The 12,754-nt window shown below is 42.3% G+C and overlaps 1 protein-coding gene across 1 annotated transcript; it reads right to left on the bottom strand.

Moving 5' to 3' along the window:
• Positions 1–2,186: 2,186 nt before the first annotated feature.
• Positions 2,187–3,003, bottom strand: LOC118356382 (protein BEX1). Its single transcript, XM_035724679.1, has 2 exons — positions 2,901–3,003; positions 2,187–2,821 (listed from the first exon to the last, which is right to left on the bottom strand). The coding sequence occupies exon 2, from the start codon at positions 2,814–2,816 to the stop codon at positions 2,430–2,432; it is 387 nt and encodes a 128-aa protein (XP_035580572.1). The 5' UTR covers positions 2,817–2,821; positions 2,901–3,003; the 3' UTR covers positions 2,187–2,429.
• Between the last annotated feature and the right edge of the window lie 9,751 nt (positions 3,004–12,754).

The raw sequence follows: 12,754 nt of genomic DNA on the forward strand, positions 1-12,754 counted from the left end.
GGTCGGCGATGCCCGGGCGTCTGCCGAGGCAGACTCCGCGGGATCAGCTCAGACCGAGGCCTCCGGGTTCACACAGGGCTGATGAAAGTGTCTGTCTGCCAGAGCCACGTTGGTTCCCGATCACAGATGACATACTTGCATTTTAAGGGGCCCTTCTGTGGACTCTAATCCGTGTTCCAGTGGAGGACATCCAAGGCTGGGAATTTCAAGTATGTGGCAGATACTGCTGGGAGAGGAGTTGCATTAGTCAAACTCTTCTGAGAGTTCTCAAATGACAACACGTCGGGCATGTCTCCTTTTCTTTGCATGTTAATTATTCCAATAGTGAAATGTTTAATAGCAGGTAAAAGAAATCAACCCCTCTCTTTTATTTTCAGTCAACATATTTTTTGACGGCTTACTCTGTGCCAAGCACGGGGGGCTAGTTGTTGAGTATTTAGAGTAGAGCAAAACAATTTTAATGCGGTCTTGTAGCTCATATATCAACATTTCTATCAGTCCCTTTTCATTGTTTTAACCAACCTTTATTACCTCTGTCCACTTATACTATACCCTACAAATTCATGGAAAATACCAGTTCTTGAGTGCCTGAATTCCTATGGTGGCTTTTGTTTAATTGTTTAAACACAATTGTTTAATTCCACTGTAGTTATTCCTGCTCTCCAGCAAACTTCCTGACCCATTTTCTCAACCGAAGTACAACAGTGGAATGAAAAACAATTTTATGATTTGTGTACTCGGTGATAATATCTAATATTTATTGGATCCACGCTACATGCTAGGCACCGTTCCATATAAGTGCTTTTGTGGATTAACTCATTTAATACCCACAACAGTATGAGTAGCATATTAATCATTCACATTTTAGACTTAGGAACTTGACAACAGTCATGGAGCTACTTAGAGGCCAAGTGCTAGATTTGAACCCAAACTTGTCTGACTGCGCTGCCCTACTTCCATGCTACCTCATAAATGAAACCAAGCTTGAAAAGCAAATCCGTATCTGGCATTTCATATCTTTGTTATTTTAATGTCAAATCTGAATGGCCATCTTATCCCCTGCATATCCCGTATAGTTGAAGGTTCTTCCGAGTACTGTCCTTGGCCCACAGCCTTTTTCTTCTTCCACACTCTCCCTGGGTTATGGCAACTTCTCTTTTGGGTTTAACTACCAACTAAGTGCAGACCTACCTGACCTCTCTCTTGAGCTTAAAATGGGATTATTCCGATACTTACAATAAAGCTCAACACATCAAAACAGCACATTATCTTCTCTCCCAAAGTTGCTCTTTCCTCTATATTCCTTATCCTAGTAAACATGTCCACCCAGTCACCAAACCAGAGGCGGAACCATTCTTACTTAGACTCCTTCACCTCTCCCTCAATCCTACCTGGACTCAATCCACAAATTCTGCCCATATTTTCTCAAACTGATCCGGAATCTGTCCTCTCTGTTCGAGCTCAGCTGTCTCTGTCTGAGCTCAAGATTTTATCTTGTCGTGTCATCTCTCTTAACAATCCTTTATAAACCTATCCCCTGAGAAACCACCATCAATAGCTTGGTGTATTTCCTTCTAGTCCTTTAAAAATTTTACTAGCTGTGCGTCCTTGGGCAAATTATTTAGCCTCCCTATGCCTTAGTCTTCTCATCTATAAGATGGGGATAATAATAATATCTACTTCACAGTTTTGAGGATTAAGTGAATGTATCTGACACAGTGTCAGATACTAAGTGTGAGATATGTGTTAGATACTGTTTTTGTGTATAGTAATCCCAGCTAACTGCAAAATTGAAAGATCAAAATCTCTGAAAAAATAAGGGATTGGCAAAGAGCCATTAAAATGGCATTAAATATATGTGTAATCAAAATAATAAATGGAAATTCTGGAAAGGATTCGTTTCCAAAACAAAGCTGACCCCACCACTAAAAGCCCATTCTCCTGAATCTCATTCTTGAGTTATTTAGAAAGTATTGCTGCTATGTGGTTATCTACTGAGGCTGATTGACTCGTAATTTTTGCTATGTGGATATTATTTCTTTTTGAAATTTTTGAACCAGCATTTACTATCTCGACATATAATTTTTAAAAATTTTGTAGCCTCCCTTATTCCATTTTCTCACATCTCAGCAAAGGGTTGTATTTTTTTTTTAACATTTTATTTGTTTATTTTTTTTTTTTTTTGTCTTTTAAACTGCTTTATTAACGTCACAATATATAATGAACACCTTGCCATGCAATAGGGTAAAACTCCCCTGCTGACAGAATCTTACATTTTGGGTCAAAATACAACATTCAATTAGAAGCTGGTCATAGGAGACCCACAAGAGACATGTAACACCAAAAGGTTTACAACAAATGTAAGTTGAGAACATTAAGTTTAGGAAGCAGGTGTGTCTTCCTATTAACTTCAGGGAAAACATCAAGATTCAAGGCATAAGGCAAAACTCATCATGATGGTCATGGTGAGGAGGGTCAGTGCTAACTGCCCGCAGACTATGACTGAATTGCTTTTCCCTCAGCTTTTCCATCAGCTGTCTCATCTCGTCCCCAATCCTTTCCATATTCTCCTCTCTCATCCTTGCCTGTGGTTCTCCAAGCCTCTGAATCAGGTCCCACCTATACTGCAGGATGGGCTGCCTAACACGGAACCGCCTACGATTTACTCTAGGCACACAATATTCACCAGCTTCCAAAGGGAGGGCCAAGGGCTCTCCTTTATTAGCAACTTGCTCCTTTTCATCCTTTTTTTCATTTTTCTGTTTGGCATTCTCCACGTTGAGATTTTTTACTGCTTGTTCCTCTTTGGACGCCATTGCTCCTGGGCCTATCCTTGCAGTCTCCTCCTCCTCCCGATTCTCGCCGAAGAGTGAGCCGCCGCGACACTTAGACCTGCACACCTGCTTCCCCTCCGCCTCCGACTCTTTGGGGCCGCCTCTGGCCCGCACGCCCTCAGGGACACCGGGAGCAGGCACCGAGAAGCAAGCGAGTGAAGGCCGGCTCTCCATTTTATTTGTTTATTTGACAGAGAGAGACACAGTGAGAGAGGGAACACAAGCAGGGGGAGTGGGAGAGGGAGAAGCAGGCTTCCTGCCGAGCAGGGAGCCCGATGTGGGGCTCGATCCCAGGACCCCGGGATCATGAACTGAGCTGAAGGCAGATGCTTAACGACTGAGCCACCCAGCTGCCCCTCAGCAAAAAGTTGTATTAACAGTCTGTTATTTTCATGTAGTTTTACATCTTCAAGGGTGTGTTTTTTCTATACCACCTTCTTATACTGAAAGGCAGATACATAAGTATAGAGATGGGGAGCAATAATTATTATAGTCAAAGAGAATAAATATGTATTTATTTTTTACATGAATATGTAAATAATTAGAATTGAGGAGTAGATAAATATAAAATTTTGTGTCTTGCCTTTCTTCTTTCCTATTTTTTTTTTAAGATTTTATTTACCTATTTGATAGAGAGACAGCGAGGGAGGGAACACAAGCCTGACGCAGCCTCCATCCCAGGACCCTGGGATCACGACCTGAGCTGAAGGCAGACACTTAACGACTGAGCCACCCAGGCGCCCCTTTTTATTTCCTATTATAAGATATTTTTCCATATTAATAAAAAAAACTTTTCACCAGGAGCACCTGTCTGGCTTAGTCTGTGGCGTGTGTGACTTTTGATCTCAGGGTTGTGAATTCGAGTCCCATGTTGGGTGTAGAGATTACTTAAAAATAAAATCTTTAGAAAACAAAACAAAACTTTTCACCATGTCATTGTAGGTAAACTTAACTTCTGGGAGGTGAACTTTTACCCTTCCTCTGCCAGAATACATAATAGCACAGAAAGGTGGCCTTCTTCTGTAATTAACTTTTCATTACTCATATGGTCATTGTAGGTATATTTCCCTTGATGTCATGAATGTGTCGAGTTCACAATTGTGAACTGTTTTTGGAGAACACATAGTCATCCCAAGTTGGAGTAATTCAAATGGATTGCTGCTATGCATCTACAAAGATCTCCGGGGGCACCTGGGTGGCTCAGTCATTAAGCGTCTGCCTTTCGCTCAGGTCCTGATCCCAGGGTCCTGGGATCGAGCCCCACATCAGGCTCCCTGCTCAGCGGAGAGCCTGCTTCTCCCTCTCCCACTCCCCCTGCTTGTGTTCCCTCTCTCGCTGTGTCTCTCTCTGTCAAATAAATAAATAAAATTAAAAAAAAAAAGATCTCCGGTTACAGGTAAACCTCTTAAATTGGGAAGGATTCCTGCAGGATCTTATTTCAGAACCTATACCTTGGTGAGAGTAAAAGTAAGTGTCCCCTTCCTATAACTAAAAGGAAGCAATATTTACTTAAAGCAACAACCAAACATGACTAAGATTAAAAAAAAATGAACTAATAAATTGTACAACAGGGGTTTGAAGCTTACCATGACCACCAGGAAAAAAAAAATCAAGATGCCAATATTTATTGTTCCCTAGTGTGGTTAAATCTCAAAGATAAAAAAGATTACCATAGTTTTTTGACTCTGTAATGATCAAGACCAAACAAACAAAAAAAATTAATAGCAGTTTGGAAAGCCAGCGTTGTTTAAGTAATAGGCAAGTTGCTCATTTGCTTGTTTTTGCTTTTTGGACCTCCCTACTACTATGGTTACTGCAACTCTCCCAGGCTAAGCCTAAGAATTCATCCAAGTTTATTTAGGGCTTGGGTGCTAGGTTAGGAGGTTCACATCATGGGATCTGTGGAGTTAAATCTGGGATTCTAGACCGAGAGTATGGAATTTACTCTGGATTTAGCTAGACAAGCATAATTTATACACATAAACATGTACATTAATAAACAGTAATAGATACCTCCATAACTGTGGAACATGCTGGAAAAATAATAGGACCCAGGGGAAAGTCCTGGAGGCAATTCCTTTTGGCTGTGGTAGTGTTGGTGGGGATGAAATGTCTCTTGGTGTTCCCAGTTCTACCCTGCTATCTTATTTTTCACTTTTCTTCCTGATTTCACATTTTTTGCGGGCCGTTTGACAGTGTGGTATGCACAGAACATTAGCATCAGGTTTTCAAAGATGAATAATTTGATCTTAGTTTACGGCTATACTCAGAATGGCTCAAAGGCGTGGAAAATGTACAGCCATCTAGATGTTTCTACATCTGTGTCTGAGCCAGAAAGCTCCTGGCAGCTTATAGGAAATTATTGTATTATATCTAAAAGAACAAGCAGGAGGCCCCTGGCTCCAGTGTTCTGTAGGATTCCCTGCTTCTTGTTGCTGAGCCAACCCGGCACCCGACACTTAACACGCAAGCTGTGTGTCCTTTTAGCTCAGTCCTTGACCGTCAGGAGAAATCTGTATAAAATGGAATATTCCATGCTAGGATGGAGATTTTCCCCATATCAGTCATGTTTCTCTTCCTCTAATAGAGCTTTGCATTTTCATATTTCTGATTGTTTCTGCCTGTGACCATCCTCTAAAGATTATGACGGGGAAGAAAATCATCCTTCACCAACTGCACAAAATGCAAGGGTTTCTCTTACTTGCCCTCCTCTCTGTTCTTTTGTTTCTTACTTGGGAAATTCTTCCTGAGTCTTCCTATCTCCAGTTGCCTGGCTTTCAGAGCAGCCTAATTTTTAGTCAGCTGTTTCTCCTGGCATCAGCTGGGATGTATGTGTCTTTTTCCATGGGCCCCAGAGAGTCCCGCGGACAGCTCACAGGCTATCTCCCCTGGAGCTTCAGGCCCCTGGCTGCCAGTCTTGCCCTTGTGTAATGGATTTGAATGACCTTCCTATTGATGCCTTGACTTGCTGGTTAATAGGTCAGAGCGTTTTTTAGGCAGAAGAACTTCTGACTGATTTCCAACACACTGCCACATCGCTGCTTTTTATCTGCCACACTGTTTTACTTTCCGAATTTGTTTTTTCCTTTCTATGAAATGAATACTCTTGATATAGTGGAAATGTTTCATTTTCTCTAGTTGCTTGTAAGTTCCTTAGGGCATGACCTCTCTCTGTATCTTAGAATCATTTTTAGGACTTGGCACATAGTTGATATTCAATAAATGTTTGTTGAATGGAATCGCGTTGTATCTTTCATCTACCTGCCTCATAGATTATTCGAGATTGATTAATTTTTTAAAATATTTTATTTATTTTTTGAGTAATCTCCACACCCAAAGTGGGGCTCCAGTCCCACAACCCCAAGATTGAGATTCACATGCACCACCGACTGAGCCAGCCAGGCGCCCCCTATTTGAGATTAATTTAGAAAGCAAATGTTCCTATTAGTGCCTTTACAAAAATAAAGAGAAATCAAATTAGAAAGTTTGCCAGTAGGTGAAATGAAAGGTTGAAGCGATTGTCGATGGAAACCAGTAAAAAAACGTATTGTGTGACTTTGCTTATTAGTTTTACATGGAAAAAAATAAGTGTATTGAAGAGATCATCTCCAATATATAGTTAGGGGTCTTCAAGAGTAAGCATTTAAACTAATTTTTCAGGGCACCTGGATGGCTCATTCAGTGGAGCATGTGACTCTTCATCTCGGGGTTGTGAGTTCGAGCCCCATGTTGGGTGTAGAGATTACTTAAATAAATAAAATTGGAGGAAAAAAAAAGAACTGGGGCACCTGAGTGGTTCAATCGGTTGAACATCTGACTCTTGATGTCTGCTCAGGTCATGATCTCCGGGTCATGAGATGGAGCCCTGCGTCAGGCTCCCCGCTCAGCCCCGAGTCGGCTTGTCCCTCTGCTTTTGCCCCTCCCCCTGCTTGTGTGTGCATGCACTCTCTCATATATAAATAAATAAATCTTTGAAAAAAAAAGCTCATTTTTCAGAGGCATAGAATAATTTTCAGACTCTTAGCTGCAGGGGACCTTAAGAGATCATGCGGTGTAACTTTATTGTACTGGCTATGAAACTGACTTCCGATTGTAGGAATGATTTTCTCACATTCAGACAACTAGATAGTGGAAAGAGGGTGAGACATAGTTATGCCCATAAGAACCCAGCGCCTTTTTCTATTGCACTTTAGCTCCTTTAGCAGAATGTAGTTATTTGTATAGATGCCATCTCCCCCAAAAGGGTCCTAGATTAATGGAAGACGGGGGTCATATCTTTTTCATCTTGCTCTTTATGGCAGATACAAGATATAATGCCTGGCAGGCGCCTGGGTGGCTCAGTTGGTTAAGCGACTGCCTTCGGCTCAGGTCATGATCCTGGAGTCCCGGGATCGAGTCCTGCATCGGGCTCCCTGCTCGGCAGGGGGTCTGCTTCTCCCTCTGACCCTCTTCCCTCTCGTGCTCTCTATCTCTCATTCTCTCTCTCTCTCTCTCTCAAATAAATAAATAAAATCTTTTAAAAAAAAGATATAATGCCTGGCAAATGTGGCTACCAAATGGTAGGTGCTCAATTAACACCCTTTGTTGTTATTGTTGTTGAAGATTTTATTTATTTGAGAGAGAGAGAGAGAGAGGGAGGGAGAGCACGAGCAGGGGAGAGGAGCCCAGGGAGAGGGAAGAGCAGGCTCCCAGCTGAGCAAGGAGCCCGATGGTGGGGTTCGATCCCAGAATCCTGGGATCATGACCTGAGCCAAAGGAAGCCGTTTAACCGTTTAACCGACTGAGACACCCAGGGGCCGCTCAATTAACTCCCTTTGAATTAAATTATTCCGTGATGAAATGTGATTCTTCTTGGCCTCATGTTCATGGATGCCACTCTTTATTTATTCATTAAATGTTTGTTGATTGCCTGCTATGTACCAAACACCACGGTAATATCAAAATGAGAATTAAAATGAAGATCTCCATTTAGCTTTGAGTCTCTATTAAAATATTACTGTGGGGCGCCTGGGTGGCTCAGTTGGTTAAGCGACTGCCTTCGGCTCAGGTCATGATCCTGGAGTCCTGGGATCGAGTCCCGCATCGGGCTCCCCGCTCGGCAGGGAGTCTGCTTCTCCCTCTGACCCTCTTCCCTCTCGTGCTCTCTATCTCTCATTCTCTCTCTGTCAAATAAATAAAATAAATAAATAAATAAATCTTAAAAAAAAGTGAAATTAAAAAAATATATTACTGTGAGGTGTTACATATCTCAGTTGGAAAGGAAAGGAAGTGAATTCTCAGCTGATCTGTTTCCTTTTTATAGGCTCATTTGCATTTCATAGAATTTTAGTGCTAAAGAGAACTTAAGGTTACCTAAGATCACATTGTCAGGAAATGGCAAAGCAAGGACCAGAATGAATGTCATCTCCCTCAAAATCCAGTATTTTTTCTATGGCAAAGAATACCTTTCTTTCTTTTGCCTTTGTGGAATAACATACGCATTAGTTAGGGCGCCTGGGTGGCTCAGTCGTTAAGCGTCTGCCTTCGGCTCAGGTCATGATCTCAGGGTCCTGGGATCGAGTCCCACATCAGGCTCCTTGCTCCGCAGGAAGCCTGCTTCTTCCTCTCCCACTCCCCCTGCTTGTGTTCCTGCTCTCGCTGTCTCTCTCTCTGTCAAATAAATAAATAAAATCTTAAAAAAAAAAAAAACATACGCATTAGTTAAATTTATGAATGTTAATCAAACGGAGATCCACATTTCTTCTGGATTAGATATCAAAATGCCTGAAGGAGGAGTATGGAGTGAAAACAGAGGAGGAAGACAGAGCAATTGATTCTTAGCCAAAAGACCAGACAATGCCCTAATTATGTGCTTCAAATTACAGGCTATTAGAACCACAAGGATGCTTAGAGCCCACCTAAGCAAGCCCTGTTAATTTCCAGATGAAGAAGCCGAGGCTCAGAAAGGTTAAAGTAACTTCACCAAGGTCACACAGTAAATTGCTACCAGAGGTGGGACTAGAATCCCAGTACCCTGATTCCCAGTCCACAAGGCCAGTGTTTCCTACGTTTCAGTCATTTGCAAACTACATTTTCAATTTGTTTGAATCCACATACCATCTGTATTAGTACTTCGTATTTTTGTCAGCAATTTCTAATGTGTAATATATTTCCAAACTCCAATTTATTTTAAAAAGAAATTTTGTTTGCCATTATCATAAATGGGAAACCAGTATTGTCTGCTATGATTAGGAGATAAACATAAAAATAAAAACTTTGGAAATATTTCTAAACCCCGCTTAATTACCCCCTTTGCGGAAGGCATGGAGCCTGAGGTTTATTCTCTCTCTCTTTTTTTATTCTCTTTTTCAAGAGAGGAATAAGCAAATGTTAAAGACCCAAAATGAGAATTACTTCTTGATGTAGTCAAAGACAATTGAAAAGGGAATGATTTCTTCTATTTTTTTGTCATTTGGTGCTGCCGCTGACTCCCACCTGAAATCATTTTGTGTTATCACCAGCATTTCACACCCACATTTGAGGAAACACCGCTTTATTCAACAGTAGCATTTACTGTAAAACGTGTTTGGATTCTGCTCTTTCATCCCTGGGTAACATTGTATTTTACAAATGTTAACTGGCTCTTATCTAATCTGTGTCTTTAGGATTGTTATTTCTTCATCCCACAGAAGAATGTTCTGAGTTCCAAAGAGGTTTCGAGAATTATCCCAGCACGATGATAAGTAAGACTGAGCCAGGGGCAAATAAGTTAGGAGCTTAAATCCCTGATAGGATTTGGCCATCTTCCTCCCTGCGAAGTGATCTGGGAATCTAAGGGTTGTGTAACCCAGGTTTGCTCCAGCTGTCAAGCAAAGGGCTAAGAGAGTAGGGAGAAGGCTAACTTTCATCAGACTCTGGCCCTTGCCAGGTTAGCTCATTTAATCCTCCCAGTAAGTGTATCCCTATTCCACAGATTGAGAAACAGTTTCAAAGATGCTAAATAACTTTGGCAAATTCACACACTTACAGTAAGAGGCTGAGCCAGGATTTGAACTACTCTTCCTATTTTGTTTGTTTGTTTAAGATTTCATTTATTTATTGGGCGCCTGGGTGGCTCAGCTGGTTAAGCGGCTGCCTTCGGCTCGGGTCGTGATCCCGGGGTGCTGGGATCGAGTCCCGCATCGGGCTCCCTGCTCGGCGAGGAGCCTGCTTCTCCCTCTCCCTCTGTCTGCCTCTCTGCCTACTTGTTCTCTCTCTCTCTCTGTCAAATAAATAAAATCTTAAAAAAAAAAAAAAAGATTTCATTTATTTATTTAGAGAAAGCGACTACAGCGAGGGGCAGAGGGAAAGGGAGAGAGAGAATCTCAAGCAGACTCTGCACTGAGGTGGGGCTCCAATGCAGGGTTCCAACACCCGGGCTCCAACACTGGGCTCGATCTCACAACCCTGTGGTCAGAACCTGAGCCGAAAGCAAGAGTCGGTCGCTGGTCACTCAACAGGCTGAGCCACCCAGGAACCTCCTCTTCCTGATTTCTTAAACTCTTGTGCTCCCTTGAGATCATGAGATTATAAATTTTGAGACCTGGATTCTAGGCTGATTTTTGCCACCAAATTCGAACGTAATACTGATCAAAAGATCAGAGGATCCCGAGACATTATCATCACTACATCTTTTCGCCCAGTCATGGGCTGGCATGGTACTCTTGACCCCTCACCCAGGGGCACGAGTGGATTCACGGAGTAAGCTTCTCCCTCACTCTTCCCTGCACAAATGCCTGCCCACGGGCCATTTGGCCCTTATTTTATATTGTGTTCTACAGTTACGTTCTTTGAGCAAAGGCAACATTTGAGAAATTGGTTTAAAAACTGAAATTCCAAAATTAATGCTGTTGGAGAATCAACATAAACAGGACGGATTTTTCCCCATATATCAACATAATCCACGCAGAGAGAGAATTTATAAATCATGAGACGTGGCTATCTCTTGAATCCCATCAAGTTTCAAGGCTTTGGTGAGCAGGTGAGGGGATGCTGAGCAGGGAATACTGGGAGGGAGGTCATTAAAAGGGAAAGTAAAAGAGCCTAACCATGGGGGAGGGGTTTTAATAACCAGGAATTCAGAGGGACTTGGGGATGCCGAGCAGGAGCAAAGTATGGGGAGATAGAGATAAGGAGGGCGGGGGGCGCCTGGGTGGCTCGGTTGGTTGGGCGTCTGCCTTTGGTTCGGGTCGTGGCCCCGGGGTCCTGGGATCGAGTCCCGCATCGGGCTCCCTCCCTGCCCAGCGGGGAAGTCTGCCTCTCCCTCTCCATCTGCCTCTCCCCCTGCTCGTGCACTCTCTCACTCTCTCTCTTTCTCAAATAAATAAATAAAATCTTAAAAGTAAAATAAAATAAATCTTAACAACAACAACAAAAAGAGATAGGGGTGGTGGGGAGTAGGAGAACAGGAGATGACAAAGGAGGAAGGGCAGAAACAGTTTTCTCCTTTCTCCAGCTCCTTAGCCTGGCTGCTCTGCCCACAGCAGCCTTTGCATATTTCTGAGAGCCTTTTCACGTTCCTTGGGCGGGTTGTGCCCTCAGCCAGGTAGAAGCTACAGCCCCACTGTCCTTTTTGCTCCCTTTGGGCAGCAGCTCCTTCAGCAGCCTGGTACCGTGGAGGACATCATCATCTTCATTTCACATTTGAGCAGGTCATCCACAGGCTCTGCCTCATTCAGCCTCCGTGGTTGCCCTCGCCCTACGGTCCTCACACCATCGAAGGCACGGCCTGCCGTCTCCATGGTCCACTGCATCATGCTTTTTAATGCGTAAGTTTTGTAGAGCATCTGGGGAGTACTTTCTAATGGGGAAAAAGGGTTCTGCCTCTCAACTTTATTTACTGAAATATAGTTAAAAGTTAATGGACCCATATCACATGAGGAGCCAGCAAGTGACATATCCCTCTTATTTCTCAATGGCTTGTCTGATGCAATCATTGATTTTGGATAATTCATCTACCATTCATTTCACCCCCAACACGACCTATTACACACACACACGCACACACACAGAATTCTAATCATTTTGTTTCTTTTTTCTTTTCTTTTCTTTCTTTTTCTTGGTCAATAAACATAAGGATTGTGGCATATAAGAAGCTAGGGCTCTGCCATATCGATGTCTTACAATATTTTTAAAGTGGTAATTCATCTGCCATTGGAGAGATTCTGGTTTTATTGACATGCCATTTGAAAGCACAAAAATTATTTTCAGAGTCACAGAGCAAGGAATAGTGGAAGTCCTTGAGTCAGCGACAAAGACAACAGTCAAAATCTCTTGTTGGCCAAGCTCTTGACTTGCTGTCTTGGAAACAGTGATTTCCAACAAACATCTGTAAAAAGGAGTTAAAGCTCAAGATACTCAGCCATAAAAAAGAATGAGATCTTGCCATTTGCAACAACATGGATAGACCTAAAGAGTATAATGCCAAGTGAAGTAAGTCAGAGAAAGACAAATACCATATGATTTCACTTATATGTGGAATCTAAAAAACAAGATAAATAAATAAACAAAGAAACAAAAAGCAGACACAGGCCCATAAACAGAGAGAACACACCAATAGTTGCCAGAAGGGAATGGGGTGGGAGGGTGGACAAAATGAGTGAAGGGGAGTGAGAGATACAGACTTCCACTTTTGGAACGAATCAGTCAAAAGGAGGAAAGGTCCAGCATAGGGAATATAGTCATTGATACTGTATTGTATGGTGACAGATGGTAGCTACACTTGTGGGGAGCACAGCCTAATATATAGATTTGTTGAATCACTATATTGTACTCCTGAAACTAACGTAACGTTGTGTGTCAACTATACTTAAAAAAAAAAAACAAAAAAACAAAGGTCAAGGTAAGTGCGAAGGAATTAAGAGAGTATATAGTCCCATAGATGACCTTGTCTTCTGGCCCAG

Source organism: Zalophus californianus, chromosome 16 (genome assembly GCF_009762305.2).
Source record: "Zalophus californianus isolate mZalCal1 chromosome 16, mZalCal1.pri.v2, whole genome shotgun sequence".
In the NCBI taxonomy this organism is placed as follows: Eukaryota; Metazoa; Chordata; class Mammalia; order Carnivora; family Otariidae; genus Zalophus; species Zalophus californianus.

Coding starts and splice junctions, on each gene's coding strand:
- LOC118356382 (XM_035724679.1), bottom strand. CDS start 2,816: ATGGCGTCCAAAGAGGAACAAGCAGTAAAAAATCTCAACGTGGAGAAT.